The 27637-nt window shown below is 49.1% G+C and overlaps 2 protein-coding genes and 1 long non-coding RNA gene across 23 annotated transcripts in view; 1 reads left to right on the top strand and 2 right to left on the bottom strand.

Annotated features, from left to right (window-relative positions):
• Positions 1-323: 323 nt before the first annotated feature.
• On the bottom strand, positions 324-17325 carry LOC102684738 (lysine-specific demethylase 4A). Of its 6 annotated transcripts, XM_006634788.3 has the most exons (23): positions 14137-15051; positions 13776-13933; positions 13469-13644; positions 12963-13077; positions 12238-12431; positions 11679-11728; positions 11365-11468; positions 11108-11245; positions 10256-10500; positions 9680-9873; positions 8896-9182; positions 8312-8417; positions 8023-8204; positions 7444-7639; positions 6940-7016; positions 5789-5844; positions 5134-5242; positions 4129-4317; positions 3763-3933; positions 3539-3658; positions 3195-3287; positions 2048-2136; positions 324-1737 (listed from the first exon to the last, which is right to left on the bottom strand). In XM_006634788.3, the coding sequence occupies exons 1-23, from the start codon at positions 14198-14200 to the stop codon at positions 1734-1736; spliced, it is 3117 nt and encodes a 1038-aa protein (XP_006634851.3). In that variant the 5' UTR covers positions 14201-15051; the 3' UTR covers positions 324-1733. The 6 variants fall into 6 exon arrangements, with proteins under 6 accessions (XP_006634851.3, XP_015210680.2, XP_015210681.2 ...); XM_015355194.2 differs by lacking the exon at positions 14137-15051 and adding an exon at positions 17187-17325 and having other exon boundaries at positions 324-2136; XM_015355195.2 differs by lacking the exon at positions 14137-15051 and adding an exon at positions 16438-16598 and having other exon boundaries at positions 324-2136.
• LOC138241171 (uncharacterized) lies at positions 15649-27595 on the top strand. 4 transcript variants are annotated; one of them, XR_011190373.1, is made up of 5 exons: positions 15649-16391; positions 20796-20956; positions 22625-22742; positions 24918-25043; positions 25940-27595. It is a non-coding gene; the product is annotated as an uncharacterized lncRNA (long non-coding RNA). The 4 variants fall into 4 exon arrangements; XR_011190371.1 differs by having other exon boundaries at positions 22625-22797; XR_011190372.1 differs by lacking the exon at positions 22625-22742 and having other exon boundaries at positions 24918-25334.
• Positions 23503-27637, bottom strand: part of ptprfa (protein tyrosine phosphatase receptor type Fa) — a 222163-nt gene continuing 218028 nt past the window's right edge. For all 13 annotated transcript variants that reach the window (XM_069193947.1, XM_069193951.1, XM_069193950.1 and 10 more), the window contains 3 exons: positions 26829-26983; positions 25960-26095; positions 23503-25219 (listed from right to left, as the gene is read on the bottom strand). In XM_069193947.1, coding sequence (XP_069050048.1) covers positions 25151-25219; positions 25960-26095; positions 26829-26983 — 360 coding nt within the window. In that variant the 3' untranslated portion in view covers positions 23503-25150. The remainder of the gene's footprint in view (positions 25220-25959; positions 26096-26828; positions 26984-27637) is intronic.

The following is a 27637-nucleotide window of genomic DNA, read 5'->3' as shown; positions in this document are numbered from 1 at the left end:
AGAGGTTAATTCAATACTGAAGAAAGAAGATTGTTTGCCAAGACTGTTTTTTTTCTTTATAAACATTTATAAATTATTTTTCCCTTTCGGCATGGAACGAACCTCTGCTTATTCCGTTTTAAGTGTGGCCCTTTTGTTAAGGAACGGGATGAGGAATAGAAATGTGAGTGTTTTTTATGCTCTTCCACCAGTCCAGACCAACGAGGAGGAGGAAAATAAGAGACGCAGGCGGCCAGCACAGACCTCTTCAGCCCGATTCTGAATTCTTTACTGGAACAGACAGAGCTGCAACTGCTCTTGATGTCAAAAACTGTAGCAGGGGCTGTGCTTAAAATAGTTTAATACAGGCTGTAAAAATGTAGTATGACAATACTGTTCTTGGTGAACATGATCAAGGATGAACAAATGGGATCATTAAGATACATGGTTAACATTTTAAATAATCTACGTACGACTCTATTCAAAGACAGTTCATCACACAGTATGGCTACGAGAACATATTACACTTCATGGAGAAAAAGCTTTGAGCATAGAAAAACATATCTTAAGGGTTTCCCCCACCCCCCACCCACCCAAACAACAGCTCTCAAATGCTTCACTTGAAATTGGTCAATATAGTAGAATACAAACAAGCTTACACTCTGATATGTGCTCAGTTAATGGTTTTGGATTGCTTATACGGGCTGCCTCTGTCCTGGAGTCAGCATCTAAAGACACCAGTTTCCCTTCTCACAGCCTGCATATCTTAATGCAGGAACAGATAGTAGCTGTTTCCTGGGCTCAACACTTCTAATGAGGACTTTTTCAATCTAAGTGCATTGTGGCTTCAGAAGAGCCATTTTAGCTGTGCCCCAAAAACCCAGTATTCAAACATTGGGAGCAAAATGAATGCAAAAGCAAATTTTTTTAACACAAGAACCCTCTTAAATAACATATATATATACACACACACACACGTCTTGACATCTTGAGTTTTTAACAAGATTGTAATTGCAACAGGCTACTCAAAAAACACCATGTTCTCAAAATAATCATCAAACTTAAATTAGAGTAATTTCATTAAATGCTGTAGATTACAAGGCTGTAATGAACCCACAGGAAAGCAACAGATGCCCATGAAACTTAAGGCTGGGCTTTTTCAAACTAATATTAACAGAGAAAAATAAGACTAGTCAGTAAGCTCTAAAGCACCAGCAAAAAAGTCTGGCCTTTGCATGAATTTACTTAAAGAGAACAAAAAAAAAAACTTTTTTCTTACAACTAAACGGTTTAATTTTTTTGATTCAATGTATTGCGTGGCTGAAGGCCAGAAGCACCACCTCACTGCTTGGAAACAAACTTCAGAACTGAAACGTAATGCTACTAATAAGGTTAATGGCCTACACTTCAAGTGAGCTCAAGAATGCAGTCAACCTTCAACTGGTTTAGATCTGCATAGAGAACAAGCTTGTTATTAAAATGGCACTTCTGTTACACCAAATGTTGGCAGAAACAGCACCCCTGAAATGTGAAAAATAAACAGCATGCAACATTTTATGAAGCAAAAAACAAAGCCCTGTTGTATGGAGTTCCACCATTGAGAAATGTCCCAGCTACTGACCCTGGAGTTATACCTATGGTATAGGGCAAGCTGTTGTCCCACACAGAACAGGCTGTATGGCAGCTCCTGTCACTGCAAGCCTCCACTGATGTGTCCAGGTTTTGGATGGATGTCAAACACAAGGAAAGGTGAATCACCTTGAAGACAAAAGTATCATCTCAGCTCTTTTAAAAAAAGACGGTGAAATAGATTAAGTTGATGCAGGCTGCACTCACTGCAGGTCAAGGACACGGTACTGTTTTATTTCCAAGCTGTCCACGTTTTTTTTTTTTTCCCCCAGAGTTCAGAAAAACGCAAAGTCAATAACTTAAGGTTTAGAGGGTGGCTGTCCCTAGTTTTCTCTTCGGCGCGTCCCCAGTGTGTTACTGGGTGTGGGCTGGAGCGCAGAGGCCAGCTCACTCCATGATGGCCCGGTAGACCACAGGCTCGATATAGTCACCACGGTACCTGGAGTTAATCACCCGCTGCCTCTTGGACTCTTGCTTAACCTCCTTCTCCGTGAAGATCCCATCAAAGCGCATGTCTGACGCCACCGACTACGTGAAAACAACACAAGAACAATCAGAAAACTCATCATAAACATCAGCACTGCACCTTTCTCCAAAAGCCAGCTCCCGGTTTTCAATAACTGGCTTCACTGTTGTCCTGCAAGCTTCCGACTCACTCCTAGTCAATCATCATTTATCGTCCATTACCACAATAATGGTAATGGGGTGCAAGCAGGCTGAGACAACACAGTTTTATTACAATTCAGGGTCGCAGGGGTGCCGGGGCCCCATCCCCACAAGCCACACAATATCACCACTTTTTAATTTTGAAACAATAGGTTAAATAGTTTAGAAAACAAAGCCAGAAGGGGGCTCCCTCTCACCCCAGTCACGTCACTAGCTCACACACAGGGGGGTGGCGTACTAGTGGCTGAGCTCTCTTGAGGGCGGGGCGGGGAGAGTCAGAGAGCCCTGCCACCCCCTGTGCACTCGCAGGAATGCGGTGCCGTCGGCGAGGGGCGGCTACCACACCAATCAGCGAGCAGCCTCCTGTATCAGGGGGGTGAGACGGGTCGGAGGAGTCTGCCTTTACTTCCTCATTTCCCCGCGTGCGTTTGTGGGGTTCACATCCACGACCAGAGACGTGAAAGAACACGTGGGCGTACACGACAAAAAAAAAAAATTGATGACTTTAAATATTCCCTGCTTCGGTCCCCACATGGATGGGCAACAACACCTTTGTGACTTGGTAGAAATAGGGCTTCCGTAAATCATCATGAAACAATACCGATGCCAATAAACGGTGCTCACCCAAGTTGCGTTTACCAGAAACAAGCCGAAAACACTTTCTTAAACAAACAACAAAGTTACGCAAATGAAAGCTTTTGGATGCGTGTCTTCTGCTTCGCTGTGGAAATCATTTTGTAGGCAGCTGTTCCCCGTCATCTCCTCGGTCTCTGTAACGAGCTGGTTCGTTTGAGCCGCCCCCGGTCCCCTCGAGATCGCGAGGTCAGGGTGGCCGTGATGCAACGCCCCCCCCCCCACCGCGGCGCTCGACACTGTAGCCCCGATTCCAGGGAGCCGACGGGAAAGAGCAGGCGGCTCACCAGCCTGGACCGGACTCTCTTGGGCAGCTCCTCGTCGAGAGTGTAGACGTCGTCCCTCTTGGCCGTGAGCTGCGACCCGTCCTCAAACTCCACCTGCCGCGGAGAAGAAAGAGGAGTCGAATGAAGCTTTTTTTCCTTCCCGCTGAAGAAAAACGAACTCTCCGCTGCTTCTTTGCTCTTAAGCCTTAACACACATGAAACAAGGATACAGACTGAGATACCCACAAAACACTTACCAGTGACCACGCTATTAATTCACACCTCCCCAATATAAAAACACACATTCTAAAACAGAAGTGGACGTTCGTTCGGTGCCAACCCTCTCTTGGACAGCCCCGTCTCACCTGGTACATCTGGATGACGTGGGCGGCCACGAACCTGGCTCCGTAAACCAGGCCATCCGTCCACCGGACTTGCACCACCTCCCCCTCCGCGGGCGGGCCCAGCTGCAGGCAGTCTCGGCTCTGGGGGGGGGGGGGGGGGGACAGCGAGACGAGACGGGGTCACCGTCAACGCCACCCACCCGGCGCGGGCGGTCGAGGCGCGAGGCCGAGAGCTCCCCACTCACCACTATGTCTTCCGGGAAGAGGTTGTCGCTGAAGGAGCCGTCGTCGAAGTTGACCTCGTAAAAGGTCTCTTTGGTCAGCCTCACCACCTCGCACTGGTAGTAGCGGCCGTTTTTGTGCTTGCAGATCACCTTCTGTCCCACGCAGAGCTCCCGCAAGACTGCCTTGTTGCGCTGTGAAAATGCAGAGGGCAGAGCACTGAGTGCTGGCAGATGTTCTCCTAAATGTTTTTTTTTAATTGACAAGTGTTTACAGCTTGTCCGTTTTGCATTTGGAAGTGCCAGGGCTGAGATTTTATGTCCGTACTCATTAGTAGCAATTCGTTTATTACCAGGTAACTGACACCCACCCTCTCGGGGCTGCCCTACCTCTGTGTGAATGGGACCCTTGTGGCGGTAACAGGTGATGAAGACCACGAAGGGCCAGTCGTCGGGCTGCATCAGGACCCCCGCGGCCTGCGCGCAGGTGGCGTGGAAGGAGGTGGGGCAGCGGCCGTGCGAGCACTGCACACAGCACCCCGCCGTCTTCTTCATCCGCTTCTTGCAGTAGAAGCACTTCTGCAGGGAACAGCAGCAGCACAAGCGGGCCTCCGTTACCAATGTCTCAGGGTGAACCGGACGGGCAGGAGTGGAAAAACCTGCATGCAAGATGCCCACAATCCTCTGGGGAGAGAGGAAGGGGGCACGCCCGCTTCACCGCGGGGTTCGTCGTCGTGGAGAAATACACTGGCTGTGCAAAACATTCGGAACTCGACCTTCCCCGTGAAATTAAACGGGAACGCGGCACAGAAGCACTTCAAGATCTTAAAAGACAAGAGACGTGAATGGCGATGTTGTGTGGGCCCCTCTAGCAGTGAATTCGCCAAGAAGGTGGAAAAGCATAGACTCTAATGATTTGGCCAGTCAGTGCATTATAAAACCAACATCTGCTGTGCAGGTGGCAGGTCTATTCTCGTCCACGATTCACATATTGACACACTGTGAATTTACCTGGAACAACACGTCCAGCTTTATGCTGCTCAATAGTGTTGTTACAATGGAAAGATTGTTGCAGAAAGACACGTGTACACGGCACATATTGACTCTATGCACCCCTCCCTCTGCTCCACTGAATTTTCGTTTCAAGAGAAACGAACCGATGGATCACGTAGTCAGAATACTAAAGAGCTGTTGTGTCCACAAGGCTGTTGTCCCAAAGCGCTATTTGATCTTGGCGACAAGAACAGCACAGACGAGCCTGTGCAGCGAAGACGCAGGGAACCAAGAGCGCCGCTCCCGACAGTACAGGCTCTCGGTCCACCTCTTCACGGGCCACGCAGGACGCCGCCGCGAATTAAACGCCAACGACCGCGCAGGCGGGCCCCTTTCGCTCACCAGTTTGAACCTCTGCAGGGGTATCCCGCTAAGGTCGACCGGGCTGCGCTCCGCAATGTTCACGAACCGGGCCTCCAGCACGGCCACCGCACACAGGACGTGCACCCACCTGGAGAGAAGACGAGCCAACGGGGACAAACCGAATTACTCGACCATAATTACTCGATATTTCTTTTAAATAACGTGACATTGTCACAATGCTTTGCATTCACCGTAAATGCAAGTTTGAATTACCCGGCTGCCAAGGTTTATAAAAACTTTTGGCGTGGAAGGTCGAAACCACGCCTTCTGGAGAGCTGAGCAGATTGCTTTGACCGTACAGTTGTATATTTGGAAACAATAGGACACCCCAGACAATTACGCTAAAACAAACCGAATGAAGGTTTTCAAGTCTACATTCCTGAAACACTACACTTATTCCATACTTGTTCACGTGTCTTGAACAGCACATCAAAAACACTGCTGTTCAAGGCCGACAGTTGTAAAAAGTGCAAAGTTCCAGCCCCCTTTCCAGCTCGGGTGTCAGCTCCCAGTCCCTCATTATAAAGGGGGCAAATGAGATTTGGGACTTGGCAGCGTCCAAAAAAAAACGCCAGCTTTTCCGATTGAAGGCTACGGGGCAGGAAGAGGGCTTGGGGAAGAAGAGAGCGCTTACTTGTCATTGTTTGCTCTCCGCAGGGCTCCTCCCCTCAGTGGGCACAGGCAGCAGCTCTGCAGAGGGAGCACACACGTGAGGCATCAGCAGAAACACAGGAACACGCATGTGCTGCCCTACGAAGAGCAGGCAGGTGTATTCCGACAAACTGATCCGTGCAGGTTTGAGACCTCTCTTACAGAAGGATGGCCCTGCGCAGGCTAGAGATTCTTTTTATATCTCAAAACTAACGGCAGGAATAACATCTGCCTAACAAACAATACAGAAGAAGAAAGGCTTGCGCAGCTGAAATCTCTGGTGGTATTGTGCTGTGTTATGGTTATATTATAATCGAGGGCACTGACCTATTTCAGTGACTCGCATTAAAAAAAAAAAGAAACTGTCATGAAAATGCTGCCAGTTTCTAACATCAAGGAGTGTCTTCTATTTATATCACTGCCGAGCTAAACAGTACTGGCTTTTATCCCCCAGGGATGACAACTGTGTTTTCAATTGCCTTCATATGCTACCCTGTGCTCTACTTTTTCGTAGTTTTAGGTATTTAAACGCAAACTAACAGAACTGATGTCCGCGAACATGAAAAAAAAAAAGCCTGGCATTAAAATCAGACATTTACTAAAGTCATTGTGATACAATGTGTCCCTCTAGTGGCCACACTGACTGCTAGCTCGACATAATCGATGGATCTCGAGGAACAGCATGCACTACTGGTCACTGCTGTGCCTGAAGCTTTACTTTTGATGCCTGTTCTCTTACATTTCAGCTTCTGGGCCTCTTTGACGTAAAGGATTAAAAAAAAAAAAAAAAGCCAGGTCACAATTATGCCGAACATTTATATTTCCATCCATCCATTTTCCAACCGCTTTATCCCATACGGCAAAGCTGCGCGAGAGCTGGAGCCTATCCCAGCAAGCACTGGTAGCAAGGCAGGGTACACCCTGGATGGGACACCAGTCCACTGCAGGGCGGACACAAACACACACAAACAGGGCCAGCTTTCCCAGAAGCAGGACAGCACCCCAGGAACTGACCAAAAGGCCCCAGCACTGCGAGGCAGCAACGTTACCACCCACTGCACCGCCATGCCGCCCACATTCCCTCTGGAAAAGCTTTGCTTTACCACGGGTGGGGCCGGACACGGGAAACGTTACCTCTGCCTCAGCGTTCGCTTCACACCGCGAGCACTTCCAGTCATCAGTCACCTTCTCAGGAGCCACACCGTAACAGCCTGTTGCGCGAGACAAAGCAGTTATTTCCCGCAGCACGGCAGAAAAGAGTATTCAAAGAGGGCAGAGAGTGAGCCCTTCAGCTAATTGGTGGTGTGCAGCTTATTGATCGGTCGCAAAAAGAAGCCGCAGGGGACAGGCTGAGGCTGGAATGCGGGCAGGGGGACAAGTCCTGGGAGTTTACTGGTACAAAAGCAAGAAGTGGTAAAGGTACAGAATGAAATTAGAAAAATAAACTGCGATTCTCAGAAGCCTCCCCTGCAGTAGCACATCCTCCAATGAGCCGAAATGGTTTTTAGGCTGCCGGTCGCGCGTCCCTCTTCTCGCGGGTCTTTGGGAGCGTTGCGCACGCTGCCTTGCCCGGGGAGCTGGACAGAAAAGCGAAGCGGGAGGCGTCGGAAAAGACCCAAGAGGCGCCGGAGGGCTTACTGGTGTGAACCCGCACGCAGCACTGCGCGCAGCTGACGAGCAGGCTGGTCCCATCCTCCTCCAGGTACGGGGCGGAGAAGCGCACCTCCGTGTTGTCCTCGGTAGCGGTGAAACACATCTCCGGGATCAGAGGCTTCGTCCGCAGCTGCCCCTCCGCGTCCTCCTCGGGGCTCCGGACGGCGGCGCTGCACTCGGACTGCACACACGGGACACGCGTCAGCACTGCAGTCTTCGAAACAACGGGGGCGAGAAGGCCCCGACTTGGCCCTTGAACCACGAGAGCTCGGGGCCACTCTAGGGCAGATGCCTCCTGGGCCATCTTGTTTTAATTCCCCAGTGACAGGCGTGAAGATAACCCTACACCAACTAGGCAGAAACTGCAAAAGCGAGAAATCCACGCAGAAGAAACGAGAGCCGCTCTGTACGGGAAAGCGCCTGCGCTCAGCACGGCGTGAGGAGAGAATTTCCGCCGGCTACGCCAGCTGCTGCCGGGCCAACTTGCACGCACGCGGGTTGGGGCCGCGCGGCCAGGAAGCACCCGGCTGCGCGCGGACCAGCAGGGGGCGCCGTCCTGCTCACCTGCTGGTACGTCTGGAACAGCATGCACACGGCACAGTAGGGGGCCTGCTGCCCCATGCGGAGGTTGTACTCCCGCTCGGCCTGCAGGTTGTGAGGCCTGTTCTGCCACAGGTGGGCCAGCGGCTTGGCCCACGGCTCGGCCTCCCCGGTCTCCTCGTCCGCGGGCCCCTGCTCCTGCAGCTCTGCGGGAAACCGGGAGAAAAGGCGTGGGGGAAAAGTCACAACCGAACGGCCGGACAGCTACCGCGCCCGGAAGCCCGCGCCGCCCCCCCCAGCGCCCTGCGCTCACCCTCGTCGCTGAAGCAGTCCCTGATCAGCGGGTGGTGGCGGGGGAGTTTGCTGAGAGGCTGCCGTTTGCTTTTCAGCGTCCTGCTTTCGGGGCCCTCTCCCAGCACCTGGCAACGCACAGAAGGTTAAACAAGGGGAGCCACGGGGAGCCACTCGCCCCGAATAAAAACAATTGTCGATAGGGTGACGCAAAGGGTGGCAGGAAGTATCATTAAAGTTGCCTCCCATCCCCTGAATTCTCAGTGTGCAAAGCTTGTGACGTTTCAGAGTCCCTAGAGCTGTTGGAATATGTATAAAAGGTCCCTTATCTCCCATACTCCCCACGAGTAATGTCATGCTAGATGTTAATGATATTTTATTTGCTGGACCAGGTACTGGCAACTATGATCAGTTCCAGTCTATGCTTCTGCATGTCTGCTATGTCGCTCTTCCTTGATGCTCGTTGATGGACTGTATGTTGTGTATTCGACTTCGCTGGATTGTAAGTCATGGGGGAGGCCCAAGACAAATGTCCACCTGCCGTGCAGACCACGACGCTCATCTGATCTAATCTGGTGCCCGTATCCACAGGAGGTGGGAACAAACCTGCTCGGCCTGCCCCGCCAGCGCCTCCTCGCCCACGCCTGTCTCCGCGTCGCCCCGGTCTCCTCTGGCGTAGCTGTGGGCCTGCAGAGCCTCAGCGGGGCTCAGAGTCCTCTGGAGGGCCAGGGGGCCCGGGTCCGAGCTGGGGCTGGACCGCGGGGAACCCCAGACCGGGGAAGCGGAACCGACGTCGGTCCCGCCCTGCGCCCCCCCGGCGGTGCCGATCCCGGGAGCGGGCGGGGGCGCGGCCTGCTCGCCCCGACTTCCACACGCGTCCGGGTCACAGCGCCCTGGAAGACCCAGAGCGAAACAGATCGAGTGCCACCCTCCTTCGCTTGGAGAACTGCACCCGTGGCCTTGGTCGTTCTCCTAGCCTTACCTCGGCTAGCGCTTGTGGAATCTGTAAGGTGCCACGGCTTGTTGCAGAAAGCATCTTCGATAAGCGAGGAACGAGGGCTTTGGATTGAATTTAAGAATGCAACCTGGGACTGCACGACATGAAACTACACTAGCAGAACGACACAGATTAAACCCCCCCCCCGAGGAAACTATTACTACAGAAAAATACCTGAATAGTAGGAGCACAGAGGTTTTTCTCAAGTTAACATAAAACTAGAAGTTTTGAACATTATCTCCAACACCCCCAGTATTTTTGTGAAGCCCAACTCTCAGCCCAGTGCTGGGCAGTCAGGACCCCGAGCATTAAGCACTACTGAGCAGACAGACCCTCGGGAATCCCAAGCACTGCAGCAGCAGGCCCTGCCATTGCGAAGAATAAGGAAGCTACCTTGCTCTTGCAGGCTGGATCCTTCCCTGCAGCCCACCACTGTCTGGCAGTCCAGCTCTGCTGCCAGCTTCACTTTCTTCTCCGGGACGTCCACTTCATACTGCTCATCCGAAAACTCCTCCTTGGTGAGCACCTCTTCTGGGACCTCCAGACAAACCCGATGTCTCTTGGTGCCTATTCTCTGCTTGGAAACACTATGGTGAAAGGCAAAAATAAACAAGCAAATTAATTAAGACATCATCACGCTTCACGCACTCTTTGGGTCCAAATTGACAATGCTGATTAATTCAGCCTGACTACATCTTACACCAGTGTGCCATTCTGAAAGACTCTTTTGATAGGGTAAATACAACAAAACGTGAGGCAGGAAAAGCAAAATCAATTTGCAGGGGCACATGGAACTATCTGGCCAATAGTTGAACTGGAAAACAATTCCTCTCGAGCAAAAGGGGAAGGATTTTCAGGAGGTGCCCCCAACACCTCCCTCGACTAGATTCCCGCACTCCGCAAGACCAGCAATCTCAACGAGTTTAAAGCAAAGCTCTCGGGAGCAAGTCCTGCCTTTCAGGCGCCCACCTCCTCTTCTCCTCCTCCTCCTCCTCCGCGTCCTGCACATGCTCGCCGCCGTCTGGGCTCGCCGGCACCTCCGTCTCGAAGCCCCCCTTCCCCTCCCGCAGGAACTCGGCCGCCTCCGGCGTGGGCTTCGAGTGGTCGATGACAGAGTTGTCCTTGCCCGCCTTCCACTGCCTGTAGCGCTCTGGCTGGAATTTGCGCACGAACACGTCCATGGAGATCTTCACCATGTCCTTCCGGCAGGAGCACTGTGGGATGGGAAGGGGTATGAGCAGCGGGAGAGGGAGACGACACTGGCACCTCCCCGCCGACTTGCTGCTCTGAACCTCAGTACTAGAGGAAAACTTCAAAACAGGAACAAAGCCCCACCAACGTCCAAGTAAAGCTGACGGGACAATTCAGAAAGAAATTCTCAAAAAATAAACACTTAAATGAACAAGTAAAGGTTTATTCCATGCTGAAAAGAGAACAAAAGAAACACCTAAAAAAAGTGTCACACCTCAAGACACAGCCAAAATGTCGCGTTTCTTTTCTTCTCTTTCCAGCATGGAATAAACCCCGACTTGCTCCTTTGCAGCCAACGTACACTGACGGGGCTATCTACTTGAATTTCTTAAGCTCTTAAATGTTTGCCTGGCATGAACTGTGCACGGCCTTTTGCTTAGCTCCTATCTTTAGCTTTTGTTTCACCAAAAACGTAAAATGCGCAAAAGCCAAGCAGTTGTAGGAACTTATCCTCATGTGCAAAATAACGCCCTCTCTACATCTATAATCGTACTCAGTCGCACACGTGTTCATGTAACAAGGGATCTGTGCAATGAATAAGGTCCGATGTGATACTCAAATGTCTCATACCAGTATTGCTTGCTTTCCATACTCAATCCACCGGTGAGTGGCAAAATTTGTGGACTCTGCACAGTTAAAGCCATGGTTGAACCCAGCATGATAACCATATGGGAACGTAACCATGAACTCTCCCGCTTCCTGAGTAATCTGAAAGGAAAACAACAAGCTCAGCCATTTGTTCGTTAAAACACGAAATACATAAAGGATCTGCAACACCACCGCTAAAAAAATATTTTCAAGTGGAGGGTTTGTTCTCAGACTGATACCTTTTCGAATGGGATGCCGTATTTTTTCAGGATGGAAGGCGAAATCAAGGTCATTTTGTGACGAAGGAAAGCTTCACAATTCTGGGAGCTTCCAGGAAAGAAACCTTCACCGAGAGACCAAATAAAAAGACACCGAATAAGCCAAGCCAGCTGTTCACATGTGATTATTCGTGAACATTTGTCTTGGAACACTCATACTTTGCACATATACACAAAATGACAAACACAGACTAAAGGCACCTTTTTTTTTCTGTCCAGTATGCCAATGAAAAAGAAAGACACCTCAGTTGTGAAGACTGATTTTTGCAACTTACCTTTAGCAAGACGTTCCAGTCTCTTTCCATGTTCAGGTGGGATACAATACCTGCGGATAGAAAAACAGTGAAATTTCGGATCACTAAGGCTCTCTCCTACCACACTGCAGCTTATCCTCTGGATCGCTGCTGCCTAATCCTGGGTCTGGGCCCCTCGGGATCTCAAGCAGAGCTGGCAGAGACTGGGAATTCAGTTTCACAATGAACTATGAAGCAGGAGCCACAGGCTCTTCTCTAAGGGCTGTGGCTGTAGCCGAAAACCCTGGCTTCTGTCAAGAATCAGCTGGATGGGATCCCTGGATCAGCGAGACCCCAACTACCAACAGGGCCTCGCGGACCCAACAGCCTCCTCTCGTCTGTTAGCCTTCTCAAACAACGCGGGAGGCAGCTGGAAAGGGCTGCGCGGCCGAAGGGTCGTTTCCGTCCTCCTCCTGCCCTCGCTTTCCCTTGCGGAATTAACCTCCGGCTTCTCCCCTGCAGCTCTCTCAGGCCGGCACCGGCTGCCTGCCCGCGCTCAGAGCTTTTGGGGACGGCACTGCCGCCGAGCACGACGCCTCACCAGGACTTGGGCTCCCCGAAGTGCAGGTAGTTGATGCTGTAGAGGTCCATGTCCTCCGTGTGCCAGGCAAAGGTGGTCTTCCACATGCCGAAGTACAGGTATGGGGTGTTCACCCCCTCGATGGTGATCCCGCTCTCCGTCTCCACCGTGTCCAGGATGGTGTTCAGGTGGCCGATGTTCCACTCGGTTACATCCTGCAACCACCCCAGCGAAGGACGTTAACCAAGACCCAGGGAGAATGCCCATTTTGGGGGGGAAAACAACAACAACAACAACAACAAAAAACAAGGCACAGTGGTTCAGAGGCTCAGGATCTGCGCCTGTGGCTGGAAGGTTGCCGGTTCGTATCCCGCGGCCGGCAGAGGAATCCTACTCCGTTGGGCCCCTGAGCAAGGCCCTTCACCCCAGCTGCTCCGTATAAACGGCTGACCCTGCGCTCTGACCCCCAGCTTCTCTCCCTGTCTGTGTGTCTCCTGCAGAGCAAGCTGGGGTCCGCGAAATGACGAATTCCCCAATGCAAGAGATTGTATACGGCCAATTCAGGTGATCTGATCTTATTTGTTTTGACTTATTTGCCTGTGACACTCACTCACGGTGAAGGAGGGGAGCTCCCAGCAATCAGGCACAGTGCCCAGCATCGTAACTCTCAATCGCCACCCCAGAGGGCCGCTCGCTCTTCCCGACCCTCCGAGACTAGCAGGGGAACCTGAACTCTCATCACTCACTGGGTCGTACAGCGTCCCGTTCACGTCCGCGCCGTAGATGGGCGGGTTGAAGGTCAGGTTCTTCCAGTACTTCCTCTCAAGTTCCTCGAAGTCTGCGTAGCGTGGATTGCAGAACCTGCAACACAAAGCCACCATACCGATGCACGGCTTTGGAAACTCTGGTTTTGGTGATAGAGCGCCATCTATTGGTCCACCACCACCACCACCACCTGCAGCAACAACTTGTTCTTGTGGGAGATCTGCCACCCCCAGTACTGGCCAGGCCCTTGCAGAGCACATGATTCTGAGATGCAGTCAAGCTGCCAAATAGCAATGCTGTTGAATATCTATTGGTGATGTAGGGAAACAGATCGGATTTAGTCAATTTTCCACCTTAAAGTAGGCACAGGCCTGCAGAACAGCTCCTGCACAGCCTGGGCGACAGCGCCAACACACTCATACCGCAGTCAGGGGGCAAAGTATTGATCACGCTCCAGCAGATGGAAGCAGGGACCTCCTATACTTACTTGTCGCTGTTCGCAATCTTGCGAAACTCCCGCACGGTCATGGGCTTCTTCTGGATGTTGTACTGGGTGAAGAGGCCAGACTGCCCCGTCACCACCTGCTGGATGGGAGCTGGGATCACCAGTTCGTCTATGTCATCATAGCTCCTCCTGGGCTTCCAGTCCTTGGGTGGAACAATCTGCATCGATCCAAAGAGGTTTTATTTTTTAAACAAAGGGCAGGTCACATGCCAATCGCTCATGTATGTTTACTGAAAATATAAACCTTCGTAAAGCTAAACAAAAACCCTGCTGAACATGCAGCCATTACCTTGGCCAGCCCAGCTTTGTGAGCGCCCTGAGACTCGATGTAGGCGATGTAGCGACTGAAGTTCCTGAACTCCTCCTTGGTCGGGTAGAAGGTCATGATCCTGTTGCCAGGATTGAGGGTCGCCGAGTCGGAGGTCATTCTTGCAGAGCGGCAGCTTCCTTTACAAGTCAGGACAAAAACAAAAACAACTTCTAGATTGCTTCATGATGGGCGCACAGGCTAGTGTTCGTGCTGCTGCCTCGTAAAATTATATAATAGAAATCAGTTTCTAACAATGCTTGCAAACAGGTGTTTGGCTACAGATTGCATGTTAAAACGAAAACAAGGGAGTGTTTTAAATGTTACGAAGGAGCAAAGCTACCTGTCTTAACAACATTCACAGCAAAATATTTGTGAGGACCTTCGCAGTTTTCCACGTTACTCATTACCGCCCTCAGCTGTCCAGCCTGTGGTACTTCTCTTCCTGCACTCTTTGCGTTCGCTCTGTAGGGGTTTTTGAACAATAAATGGGCGATACCCCCGCATTGTCCCCACCGCTGACCCTAACCTCTCGGTGCTAACAGACAGGCGGAGCCAAACACACACGTTATCCGCCCACCACCCACAACTGGGGGGGCTTCTGCGTCTGAAGCAGGCTGGAGCAAGAGTTGTCACAGCCGAAGGAAGCTGTCCGGACAGGACACGATAACGTTACGGTCTGCAGTCAAAGTACACTGCTTCAGTCCTCAGCGAACCAAAGTCTGCACATCTCTTCACTTCAAAACAAAAAAAGGAGCATGCATTTCAGGACATTTCGCCACCCCAATAAAAAAACAAGAAATGTAAAGTTTATCCGACTCCCCGGCCGCTGCTTCTGTCATCAGAAAAGTCCATAATTAATTGACCAACAGCTGACACTCCATGCAGTGCGAGTTCTGGCCCCGTCCCGTCAGCGGGCCCCTCGCACAGGGTCGGAGGAAACAGCCTCGGGTCGCGGGCGGGCCGGGCGGGTCCAGACGGGTCCAGACGGCCCGTTCCCGTGTCCCCAGCATTGTCCCCCCGAGCTGCGCGGCCCGCTCCCGCCCTCCGCGCCGGATTGGACCGCGCCCCGGCCGGAACCCCCGCAGCCGTGCAGCTGATTGGCTGCGGCCCCCGCCCGTCCAGCGGGGTTCCCTCCCCACCACGGCTGCTGAGCCCCCACTCTCCGCGCAGGGAACACGGGACCGAGAGGGAGAGAAACGGGCTCCGGCGACTCGTCTGCGCCCGTGTGCAGGACGAGCGTTGGGAAGGAGGGCCGACGCGTCCCCCCCAGCCCCCCAACCACCCCGGAAGCTCACTCCCCCCCCCCGAGAAACACAGCCGCGCACGTCAGCACGTACAGTACCAGCAGCTCCCCCAGCATAAGGAAATATGGCAGAGCGATTAAGCCTGCTGCTAAAGCCTTTTCGGGAGGGCGCAAAACCGAGGCGAAACTCCGAGGGAAGGCGGCAGCAGCCGGCGGCGACCGCAAGGGCGGGTCGGGCGCCCACTCACGTTCCCTGTCAGAAATCCCCGGCGGCCGCGGCGGGCCCCCCGTGTCCAGGCAGAGATGGGACTGTAGCTTCCTCGCTCGGAGAGAGAACCGCGTCCACCATTACTCCCCCGGTGCGCAGGCGCAGTGTGCGTTTGTTTACCACGGCCGGGGGGGAGGCCGGACGCGGGCCGCCCGCAGCCAATCAGGGGGCTGCGTGGCGCCGTGGCCACGCCCACAGGCGCCATGTGGGAGACGCCGAGCTCCGGCTACCAGCTGATCCACCGCTGAGGGGGAACGGACCCAAGTTGGGACAGCGGCTCCTGACTGGACTCCCGTTATTAATGTGGACCCATAGTACGAGTTTCTCGATACTTTGTTTTGTTTTGTTTTTATTTTTTGCACCCAGCCTCTCCAAACTGTATTTCATCGAGCGATAAAAATAAGTGAATTAATGTCGAAACAGCCCCTTCTGCGGAATTACAAGGCATGTATTTCTCCCGTGTCACCCTCTGGAGTTCTAGTTAACAGTTAATGGGTTTTCAATCGCCTGACCAACACTCTTCTTGAACACGCTGTTTCATATTCATTTTTTTTTTAAAAGGCGAAAAAACTTTTTACTACATCTTGAACAAGCGGCCAAGACCAAAACAAGACACTACAGCTGCAGTTTCTTCCATTCCCAGCCCACTGTCTGACACCAGCTTCATTTTTCTTAAGCTAAACTGCCGAGACTGGTGTTATACTTGGAGGCAGCCGACAGCCACTTCTCAGATTCGACCACCGTGCAGCTATTGACGGTGCTGAAAATACACTTCTGAGACAGAAACCTTGGTTTCACTTTTGATTCCGGGTTATGCCTGGACAGTGTCTGCTGAAAAGCACCCATAAATAAAACGGCCCTGTTATGACTTGCTGTCATTCAGGTGTCTGATCCAGTTTGTAAACTGCGCCTGCCACTTCAGAGGCACGGGGGAGCCAGAGTGTCTCCCAGCAAGCAATGCGCGCAAGGCGGGGTACACTCTGGACGGGACGCAAACACACTCACAACAGGTGCAGTTTCCCCCAGACGCCCATTAACCTACCAGCGTGTCTTCGGACTGAGGGAGGAAAGCCGAGCTAACACGGTGAGAACACACAAACTCAATGCTAACCGCGGCCGTAATGTCTGACCTGTTTGTGCAAATTAATTAGCTCTGCCTCAGACGCGCAATTAAGTCCAAACCTTCCCGGTGGGAACATCGAGTTTCAAGTTGGTGACGTGTGGTGCTGAAATACCGGACAAAAGGAATACCATGCGTCGTTTCAAGGTGAATTAATACATCTCCCCCGACCCCCGTACTTTGCAGTTTTCCAAATACCGTTTTACACTCAGGTTTGCTCTGTTGCTATGCAACAGTGTTTGCAGGGCCGTTCAAAAATGGCGCTCGCCTACAGTTCAAACAAAACATCCTCCGGACCCGGCAGGTAAACTCTGCCGCTGGTATTTGCGTCGCTTAAGTACGTCTTTACAGATGGCGCCGTGACAACTTAGGACCCGCTCTGTCGTGACCCGCAACGGGACGCTCGCTGTCGGTCATTGGAAATACAGGCCCGTACCCTCACACACAGCTGGCCTGCTCTCGCAGTGCGTTTAATGTCCTCCGTGGGGGGTGAACAGGAAAGTTGGTTTTACGCCCCCCAGTGAATTGCATTTCACTTTAAGCACCTCTTCGCCCAGAATGGAGTAACAGCGCCTTCAGTGGCCTTGGTTACTGTACAGAGAAGAGAACAACACTTCGACTGTGGAGCCTTCTTCGGGTGTCACAGGCTCCACAGCCGAAACGTTGTGTTCTCTTCTGATTTTCAGCAGGGAATCAACCTGCTACTTCTTCCTTTGCAGCTGACGCAGCTGCCCACCTGAACCACATACTTCAATATACCTTAACCTCGCTTAGCTCTGCGTGCACAGGTGACTACTGCTCCTCTTCTGTGCGTATAAGACACGTTCGTGCATTTGCAACCGCATTTCTTCCGAGCCTATCTTCACTCTCCGCTCATCTCTGTAAGTGTATGTGGACACTTTTCCCAACTGTTTCCGCCCTGCGAGCGCTTTAAACTTTAAAGTTTCGAAGGCTTGCGGTCGGGGGGGGGGGGGCGGGGTGTGGGCGTGGGCAGCGACCAATCAGCGCCGGGCCTGAGAGCGTGGCTCGCCATGGGCTGCGTGCGCCGCAGCACATACACACGAGCGCGGGGGCGACTCGCGCTGCGGCCGGACCCGCTGTCCAGCTCGGAGGCGCGTCCGACACACGTTGCAATGTCCCCCGTGTGCCTTTGGGTGTGCAGCAGGGTCTGTCCCCCTTCTCCCTCCAGTGCAAGCAGCTGACTGTGTGCAGGGTATTGATCAGTGCGTTTCTCTGCATGGGCCTTTGCACTTCAAATGCAAGAGCTGGGGGATCTGGTTTTACTTGTGCGGAACAACAACAGTAGTTTAAATATCCTGCACATCCTTGAGATCAGCTCAGATCTGTGTGAGCTGTGTGTGAACGCAGAAGGCATTTTTATTCTGCAAGATGCGCCCAGTTCATCTCAAACAGAAGAACAAAACACAGCAGGTCTGTTCACCGGCAGCACTTTCTTGGTGTAGAAGAGATGTCTGATTTTCAGTTTGGATGTTAAAGGCCAGAACTGAAATATTTGAATCGTGAAACAATTTCACAGACCGTAATGCCCACATGTGGGGTGTTCTAATGGAGATGAGGTACACTGTATGCAAGTTTTAGGTCTGCAAATAAACTACATAATTTGCCCCTGTGCCTGGCTTTAGGTGCTGGGATTTAGTGGGAAACCTAAACTGTTTATAAGAGACATATAGACATATTCGTATATAGGGCTGGTAATACGAATGTTGGAGCTGATTGTGTTTTAAAAATGCTTCCCTCACACCCTTTAAACATCCGAAATTAGTTCTTTGGATCCTTTTAGCTACTGAAGAGAAGAGCTAATTTTGACACTTTAATGAAGAAATAAAAAGTAGAGCAACACAAGCGACATTTTGAGGAAAACACCAATTAAAATTTCAACATTATTTTTATGAATTGTGATAACTGTGCACACAACATCTACGACTTCACTAATCTGGTTTGATAAATAAAGAGGTTTAATTAGGATTAATTAATCGTGCTGTAAGAATACTCGGCTCTGTGCGTTCTTTGGAGAGATTGCTCTAATTAGAGGAGAGATGACATTAAACAGGAGCCCGCAGTCCTGGCATTTTCTCAACCCAGATAAAGAATTCACAAAAGAACAAAATCTTCCTCTTCCATTGCACAGAGAAGTAGAGAAGTGCCAAAATGTGTTTTTTTATATAACTTTGATTAAATTCAGTTACTATTTCTGCATTTACGTAGTATTTAACAGTGCTGTGGAGGATGGACTACACAGATTTGTATCTTCAGAGGATAAAGCTGACTACAGACTCGTGTTCAGAACACGGTAATTGGGTATTATAATTTTGTGGTGCAGCATTTGACTTGTTCATTAGGAGGCTTATACAACCTTCAATCATGAACATTTTGGCTTTACTCTGCCTGTCGCAGTCTGTGCTGTTTCTAGCTAGACATTTACAGGTTTTTGGACATGCGGTTGCAAATGCATATACTTGTCTTAAAGTAGTCATCTGTGCATGCAGAGCTAAGCGAGCTGAAGTGCCCTTTGAGGTATATTTAAGTATGTAAAGGAACCAGTAATGGGTTTATTCCCTGCTGAAAAGAGAAGAGAGCAAACACAACGTTTCGGCTGTGAAGCCTTCGCCAGTTGTCACCTGCAGCCAGGGATACTATGAGAAAGCTTAAAGCAGAATCGAGGCCGCCGCTGTGTCATCAGGCTTAACTTGATATCGCAGAGCGTTTTTTTTTTTTACCGCTTGCTCGTTCCGGCTACAGTCCGGGACTCTATCTCCAGGGGTGTGTTGCTGCCACCCTGTGGCCACTGCGAAGATGGCAGCCAGTCAGGATATTTCATGCTGAAATCCGCACGACTCACAGCGGCACAGTCAGGCTCACCCTGATCTGGTCTCGGCGGCCCTGGAGTCTCTCTCCCGGGAAGCAGAAGTTCACGATTTCTTTCCGGCACGTACTGTCCCTTGACACCGATTAGATGCAGGTGGTCCTGCAGCCAGCACTGCAGACTCACAGCTCCAGGCCTCTGTGTTTAATAGTTTAGCTCTGGCTGGGGTCCCCTGTGTGTGTGAAGGTTGCCTGGTTTCTCTGGGGTCACGTATTCATGCATGAGGCGGCCAGTGGCCGTGGTGTCCCCAATAATCCAGAAAGCTCTCTTGCTGTTCTCTTCTGTGCACATCTGTGCCTATGGGTGTGTATGGCCAGGACATGGCTGGTTAGCTTATTATGGGCTGTTGGCAATCCCCATGGTGCGTGTGGCTTGCAGATGGGCCAGCCTGGCAGGTTGCAGCTGATTTCTCGGGGTGGGGAAGTCTGTAGCAGGGTGACAGGGCTTCAGAGTGTCACCAGCCCCACTAGACAGTGGCCATAGCACATACACCTCAAGCCCATAGAGACTATGGCAGTGGCTCCAAAGGTTTCTGTACCAGAGAACAGCCCCCCAAGTTCCTCCTGCCTGGAGGACTGGTCAGGCCTCAAATTGCTCAAAGCAAGAATCCAATTCAATTGGTTACATGACTCAAAAATACAGCAGGGGCTGGTGCTGGGCATTGGACCGAGGTCCGAGAAGCATGGGGGTGCTGTCTTTCTGTATAGCCAGCACACTTTGAAAACTCAGTGAGAAAAAAGCTAGTTGCCGTACATTCAGTTCTTGACAAAAGATAAAAAGACAAAGGTGTATCGTGTAAACTGTGGTTATTTCTGTATTCTCTTCCCAAGTCTGATAAAAACATTAAAAATGCACACCCATGAAGTTCAATAACACAGCAGCTGAAAATCAAGCTGCATTACCTTCCTCACCTCAATAATTCAGCTTATTATAGTGGCTCTTGGCAACTGTGCAGTCTATTTTTTCCACAGCTCTTTAATTGTAAAATGGCAAAGGTGACAATTACTGCTGCCTAGGGAGAAGAGATATTAAGAGGCTCTGTTCAATACACAATACAGGTCACAATACTTTTCTTTCTGCTCTCCGAACGCATTGTGACCTTTAATAAGAGCCATTATGCCCAGCCTTTTATTTCTTGTGTGTTTTTTTTTGTTCCTGGCACATTCCTGTCTGCTAGGAAACTGGAGGCTTTGATTGTTAAATCCCACAGGGCTTGCAGGAAAGCATTTCAAACGGTAACTGTGCTTCAGATTTAAATCAGATAGCAGCGACTGGGGAAAGTGCATCGTTCCCCTCAGTCTGATCAGATCTGGACAGGTAGCCAGCTAATGGATCAGATTCCTAAGGCACGGGGAGCAGACAACAGGCAGGAATAAACACATCCGAAAGAATAAGACAAGATCACTTTATTGGCCACACACAATTTCTTGTTGATTTTTGCATCGTTGAGAATGTATTTCCAAATGCTTTTTTTCCCCCCCTAGGACACTTGGAGCCTGAGCACACACTGGAGTGTTGAGGGCCGGTGCTACGTTGAGTGGGCAGAGGAAGAGAGGAGTGGGGCACCTTGATCTCCAGCCCTGCCCAGCAGTTCAGTCAGGGAGGCATACAGTAACTGCACAGCATAACCGAGATGAGGTTCAAGGTAAAAAAATCTAAAATTAACGATAATTAGTTTTCAGAAATGTAGGTCTTCAGTCTCGTGCATGTCTCACAAAATACTTTGCGATCTTTTAGTTTGTATACTGCATCCCAGTGTATACAGTAAATAATTAACACAGACGCCACCCTGACTTGCTCACCGTCAGGGGTCTATAGGCTGGAGGGAAAGGCTTTCAGCTGGTTGTACAGAAGACATGCTGATCATGGGGCTTTTTGCTGAATGAAGGTCAAGAAAAGTAAAGGGACAGAGTGAAGTGTGTCTTCCGTGGTCATTATTGGTCCCTAGGAACAGCCTGAAAAATGGAATTAACAATCAGGTGCATGTAAGATGTTCTACCGGTCCTCTGCTGTCGGGGCAGTGGTGTTGAGCCGTCGTCAGGGTCCTGGAAATGCAAGTGGGAGGTTGTGGGTTCAAAGCCCAGGTGAGATACTGTGTCTTTGAACAAGGTACTTCACCAGAACTGGCCCAGAAAGACCCAGCTGAAAAAAAAGGCACAAAAAGGCACAGGTCACTTCTGATAAAGAGGGTCAGCCACATAAACTCTCCATCCATCCACTTTCTAACTGGTTCATCCAGTTCAGGGTTCCAGGAGGAGCTGGAGCCTTTCCTGGCAAGCAATGGGCTCAAGTCGGGATACAAAATACAGGATCCAAATCAACTAACTAGAAATACATTAGTAATTACAGCATTACTAGGCCACAAACTTGATGCGCTATTACTAGTTATATTAAAAAACTGAACAAAACTACCTTACTTGATAACTGCCAACTGTTTGAATTTTGAAATTTAGAGCCCGGCAAGAGAAAAGACATGGGACTGGTGATGAGGGCTGTCCCACAGCTTGCAGTGTGTTGCAGGACTGTAAGACAAAGGGGAAAAAACAAACTCAATGTTGTACTTACCTTTTATGTTCCTAGCGTACAACACAATAAAAAATAGAATGGGGAAAATGGTATCTGCAGATATTTGGGTGAATGATCGATTTGTAAACTGCAGCTAATCCTCAGTGTCATATACCCGGTTTAACAGCCAAAGCCACATTCCAACTCCGGTCCCAAATTTAAAGTCTTTCCACAGTGCCCCCTTGTGGACTGGAGGGGAGCTGTGCTCCCCATCCCTTCGGTAACACCAAATTGTTTTAAAAGCAATTACCCAAAACTTACACAGTATTATTATTTTAAAGAATGTTTTGCTTTTAATGTATTTTTGTTTTTGGTGTAATGTGGTATTTATTGGAGACAATGTGTAGAGAGGAGCAGGAGACCTTTAATTTGGGTCCTACAGTACTGAGAACTGAGCACAGGTGATCACAGTACGTGGGGAAGAGTATTGCATTCTAACTGAACACAACTGGGTAGTGTTGCAGCTTGTCTTTGTGGCTAAAAGGGTCATGCATGATATGACAGGGAGAATATATGTGCACCATTAGTTAAAAGTTCACTGCATTATGGACATTGTTGTTGATTTTTCTGAGAAACGTCAGTTTCTAAACTCCATTCAAATCCAACCCAGTATGGAACTTGCTTATGGATAGTTTACTACTGCAAAAACACCTGGAAAACCAGAGCTTTTTGGCAAGCAATGCAATAAAGAACAGGAGTTCCTTCACTTGCAGGATCTTAGGAAAACATACAATTTGTTTTTACGCAGGCCAAAGGTATGGCTGACATGCAGAAGCTATGTGCAGCTTCTGCAGAAGAGTGGGCTCTTTGTCAGTCATCATGTTTTCCTTCCCTACTGGATTCTCTTACTCCTCTGCGCATTAATGGTCAGTACCACTCACACCCCCATCAGCAACTGCCTGGCGTATTTAGACTCCTAAGGTAAGATTTGAGCTCTAGGTTTCTGGGGATTTTCTGTGTCTTGTTAAGCTGGCATAAGGTCAGCTGTCAGCACAGAGAAACAGATGAATGAATGGGGATGACATCTTAAGACACAAGGCCATTCGGCAAAATACAGAAAAGCAGAAGCCCTGGGAACAGCAAATGGGAAAGGAAATATTCTTCTACATACAGGGGAGGGAAGAGGTCAGTTTGGGACGTCTCTGAGGCCTACCCAGAGCTGCATAAGGAGGCAGAAGACAGAAGCTAAATCTGTCCACAGCAGTGAGCAGTGTATTGGTTGCTGTTTTGTGCCACAGTATTACTCATGCTTCTACAATACAGATGACCAAAAATGGCCAAGAGACTGGCTGAGCTGTTCCTTCTTCTCCTGGGTTTGGCAACTGACAGGCAATTGGTCACACCTGCTTGGTGTATAGGTATGAACAGCAGGATCAGCCTGTTCTCTTTGCAAGTGTCCCCCACCCCAGAAGTTAGTAGGGGGATAAGGAGACATGGACACCAGGGGAGAAACATTTGGTAAAAACAGAAGACAGCATCACAATGTTTAACATGTAAACAACAGCCACAAATCCATGAATAATCAATGACACCAGAATCAAAATCGTGAATGAATGCAGAACAGAAAAATTAGCTTTCCAACCAATTACACACAGAGCTTCAATGGGACAAAACATGCCAAATGGATTGTGTAAAACCCAATTATTCAACTTTATTAACATCAAGGTTTTTGCAACATTTTTTTTTATTAACAAATAGAAAACAGACTGTGTATACAACAGATTTAACCCCTACAGCACTATGCATACACAAGGTAAAAATGAACGCGTTGCCAACATTTCAGTCCCTCGTATCCAAATCATCTCGGCTCTTGGATTTTAGTCATTCGGAAATAAACACTTGATTAAATGCAGAAATCCTCCACCATCCATTTGTGCTGCTTCGCTATGTTTAAGAAGGTCATCTTCTCCGACTCGGTGAGAGCAATGATAATACAGTAGTTTTAACATTGTACCGTTAATACAGATTGAATAACAGAAGTCCTCTTGTTATGGGGTTTTCCCCCACAATGGTTTTTCAAGAAAATCTGGGATTATTTGCAAGTGGAATATTTAACAATAGTTGCTGCTTTTGCAGGATAGCAAGAACTGTATATATGTTTATATATATTTATATATATATTTATAAAAATAACAGCAGGCCAGTCCAAGGGAAAAAAAAGACACCTCTTGATCCCCGGAAGGTTCTTTGTTAATGTACAGTAGGTCTTGATTTCGAATGTCGGGACTTTTCGTGCCCCCTGGCAGAGAGCTTGCTCCCTTCGGTCTTGTGCTCTCCATCATTTTTGCACGGCTGTGGTTCACACGGATGTGTGCAAGGCCAGACTGGAGCCAGTGATGTTACAGCTCACTGGCTGGTGTGCGAAAAACAGGAATCTGTGAATTCCAAACGTTTCTCTTTCACTGTGTATAAAGGTCTTGAAGCAGTAGGGTTTCCTTTTTGAAAATCACATTAAACAGCTATTGAGAACAAAGCTAGAATCTGTACATGGCTGATTTTTTTAAAATTATTTACTTCCTAATGGGTTTATATAGTACCACTAACTCTGGTTTATAATTTCTTTTTTCCATTTTTATTTTTTTTTATAAAGTACCAGGAAGTGAAAAGGTTTATAAAAGTTCAACTCCCATTTCCGCTGGATAAGACCAATTATACACAAGGAAAATAAAAACAACAATAATATGATCATGGTAAAAAAAAAAACATAAAATCAACAGCAGCTCAGAGAATAGTGGTTCTCTGGGATTAGTATTCAGGGACGTGCTTAAAATGCACATCCCTTATGCTAAAATAATCTACAAAAACTTTATAAAATAAAAAATAGTACCACTTATGGAATATAAGGTCCCATAGCATAGGCCTTTAAGACTCAGAAAATAATTACCAGTGTAAATGATTATACAAAATCTAAATAAACAATAATGAGAATGAGAATAAGAGTGTAAAAAAAAAATATTTGCTACCAGTAGCATATAAACAAAAGGGGAGGGATGTTATGTGCAGAGTAGAATCAGAAGAACGTTGTTAAAATCTCTGTCTAGGGTCTGAAAGCCTGCGAGGACCGCGACTGGGGGCTGGCCAGACGGACGGACTCCTGCTCGCGCCTCGTCCCTCCCCTCCTCTCGTCTCCTCTCCTCTCCCCTCTGGCAGCTTCTGGACACAATCGGGTGGGTGAATATGGCTCAGAAGGAACACTTCGTACTCCTGAATGGGCTTTCTTTTCTTTTCGTCATCGGTGGGCGGGGTGGGGGTGGGGGGAGGTATCCAGGAGTAGTTATGTTGCATAGTGATCGAAACTCCCCAGATACTCCAGTGCAGCCCGGTAGCACAGCTGGTACTGGTCCTGATGAGAGAGGGACGTTGGGAAGAGAGGGTCAGAAAAGAGATCACCTTCCACGGGAGTATGCATCCTAAAGGCTCTTCCCGACACGTATGGTCGGCAGCGTCGGCTCGTGAATGTAAGGAAACGCAGCACAGTGTAGCAGCTGTAGGGTGGGGCGGCACACCTTTCACATGTACTGAACCAAGGAACATCTTTCACTGTCTGAAGACTTTGAGACTTTTAGTTCTTGCCTCACAAGGTGCAATGCAAGATCTGTGATTCAGTTTTGATTCTGAAGGCAGCCGTGTAACCCCCAACGTCTTCCAGTCTATTAAAGAGCCAGGCTGCACCCACAGTGAAGGGAGACATGACTGGCCAGTCCCTTGCTGTGTGAAATGAGTTACGCTGGCAAAGAGCCTTTCTTAAAATGTGGTTAATAGTTCTGATGGTGAATACAACAGTTTTAAAATTTAAGTCAACATTCTCAGTCAGAAAGTATGATGCCATTAATTTCTGCGTAATATAAAAACACACATTTTCCCAAAGCAAGGGCCTCACGCTGGCTGGCCTGCCCTGCAGTACTGTACTGCTTGTTATTGTCACGTTCACGATGATATCACAGCTGGTAGAATAATCTGTTGATATAAGCTTCCATTAATACGTGGGCAAAGACATTGCAAGGTTTATCTTTTTCTCATTTAATTTCCATACCCCTGAATTACTTGTCCACATTTTGTAAAGTGGTGAACTCTGCCCCCTACCTCTGTCTGCACCATGGCTGGCCGCTGAGTCCGCAGAGTTTTCACCGTCTGGAAGAGGTCCACCACCCCCTCGTACCTCATGCGCTCCAGCACGATGCTGAGAGTGATGAAGACGCCCGTCCTGCCTACACCAGCACTGCAAGAGCAAGAGCAGGGGCATGTGAACCATGCCTGCAGCGAGACAACTACAGAGGACACAGACACTGCAGGAGAAGCGGCGACAGCCCAGAGGAGCAGCAGCAGCTTCAGGAACAATCAGGCTGAAAGCCTCAGACAGAAGTGAGGGAAAGAGAAGTAGGATGTTGCTAATTAATACAACCATGTTTTAACTCCACGAAGAAGAGGGATAAAGTTACACTGGTACAATGAGCTTGATGAGTCTGCTGTCTGCTATTGACTATTTGCCACTAAACAGAATCCGACTGCATTTTCAGCAGTAAATCTCAATCGATGCATTTATTTGTCCTAAGGATAATGCAGGCCAAATAATTACACACAGACTGATATCGCATCCTGAAAGGGAGACAGGACCTGAATGTAGGATCAGTCTAAGAGCTCGGTTCTGAAGCTCAAAGTAGATGTATGCCGAGTCTAGTCAAATGGACTGACGGATACGTCTCTTTTTATCTATACCCTCTCCAGAGGGCACTGTTCCTACACTACACAATCTCTTTCTCTGAGTAAAATAAAATAAAACTAATAGAAATCCAAGCTCCTGCCGACATCCAACAGAGTCCCGTTTTAACTTGTAAATTTCTATTCCTTAAAGGAGAGATACATTTAAAAAATAACTTTGAAAATAATACCATAAATGTGTAACAACAATAATCTTTATCAGCTGCAGTGCTGATTTCCTGGGTGCTCCTTACCTGCAGTGCACAGTGATTGGTCCATCCTGTCCAAACTGCTCCTTGGTCTTGTGTACTTGGCCAATGAAATCAATGAATCCCTCCCCAGTTTTTGGCACTCCTTGCTCTGGCCAGTCAGTGAACTGGAATTGGCGAATAGTTCTGGATTGGCCATCCTGCGGAGCCAAATATCAGGCACGTGAGTCATTGTAGCCACAGCCATGGCACTGTGAAGCATAGGACACACTATAGCATCACTGGAAATAACACTGGAGATGAAGCACAACCATTTTGTCTCCTTGATTTTCAGAGAGCAATTTGCTTCTTAATACCTAAAGTAGGTTACCCTTGTATTTCATCACACCCTTTACAATGTCTGACATTAATCATAACTAGTGGAGCAGCACTTTCCAGATATCAATATGTTTTCTTGTTGTACCTGCTGTGTGGTTTGTGGAGAAATTTCTGCATTGCAATACCCATTTCACACAAGCGCCATAACGAGAACAGCTCCTGAGCTCACAATTAAAATGTCAATGAGCTCTGACAGCTGCTGCATAGGAAACCTGCCCTGATTTACCGTCATCTCGCGCAGCAGAGAGAAAGGAATCAGCGGCGAGAACTGACTGATCGACATCAAAAGTCTCGACGGAGCACAAATTCAGCCAGAACCAAAGGATATCTCTGTGAGTGCATGAAAGAAATGCGAAGCAGCAGAAGCCTGCGGATCTATGAAACGTAGACTGTTTTTGTTACATGGAAATAAAGATATGACCCATCATGGTGAATCTGGGGTGTCCAGTGCTGTGCTCAATTTTTCCGAGCTTTCC

Source organism: Lepisosteus oculatus, chromosome 9 (assembly GCF_040954835.1).
Source record: "Lepisosteus oculatus isolate fLepOcu1 chromosome 9, fLepOcu1.hap2, whole genome shotgun sequence".
Taxonomy (NCBI): domain Eukaryota; kingdom Metazoa; phylum Chordata; class Actinopteri; order Semionotiformes; family Lepisosteidae; genus Lepisosteus; species Lepisosteus oculatus.
This window is presented reverse-complemented; position numbering and strand designations above follow the sequence as displayed.

Excerpts from the sequence above, each read along its gene's own strand:
- LOC102684738 (XM_015355190.2), bottom strand. The coding sequence starts at position 14,200 with ATGAGTAACGTGGAAAACTGCGAAGGTCCTCACAAATATTTTGCTGTG. Across the intron at positions 7,017-7,443 it reads CTGCGTGCGGGTTCACACCA|GCTGTTACGGTGTGGCTCCT; the intron begins GTAAGCCCTCCG and ends CTCGCGCAACAG. Across the intron at positions 3,659-3,762 it reads TCTTCCCGGAAGACATAGTG|AGCCGAGACTGCCTGCAGCT; the intron begins GTGAGTGGGGAG and ends CCCCCCCCCCAG.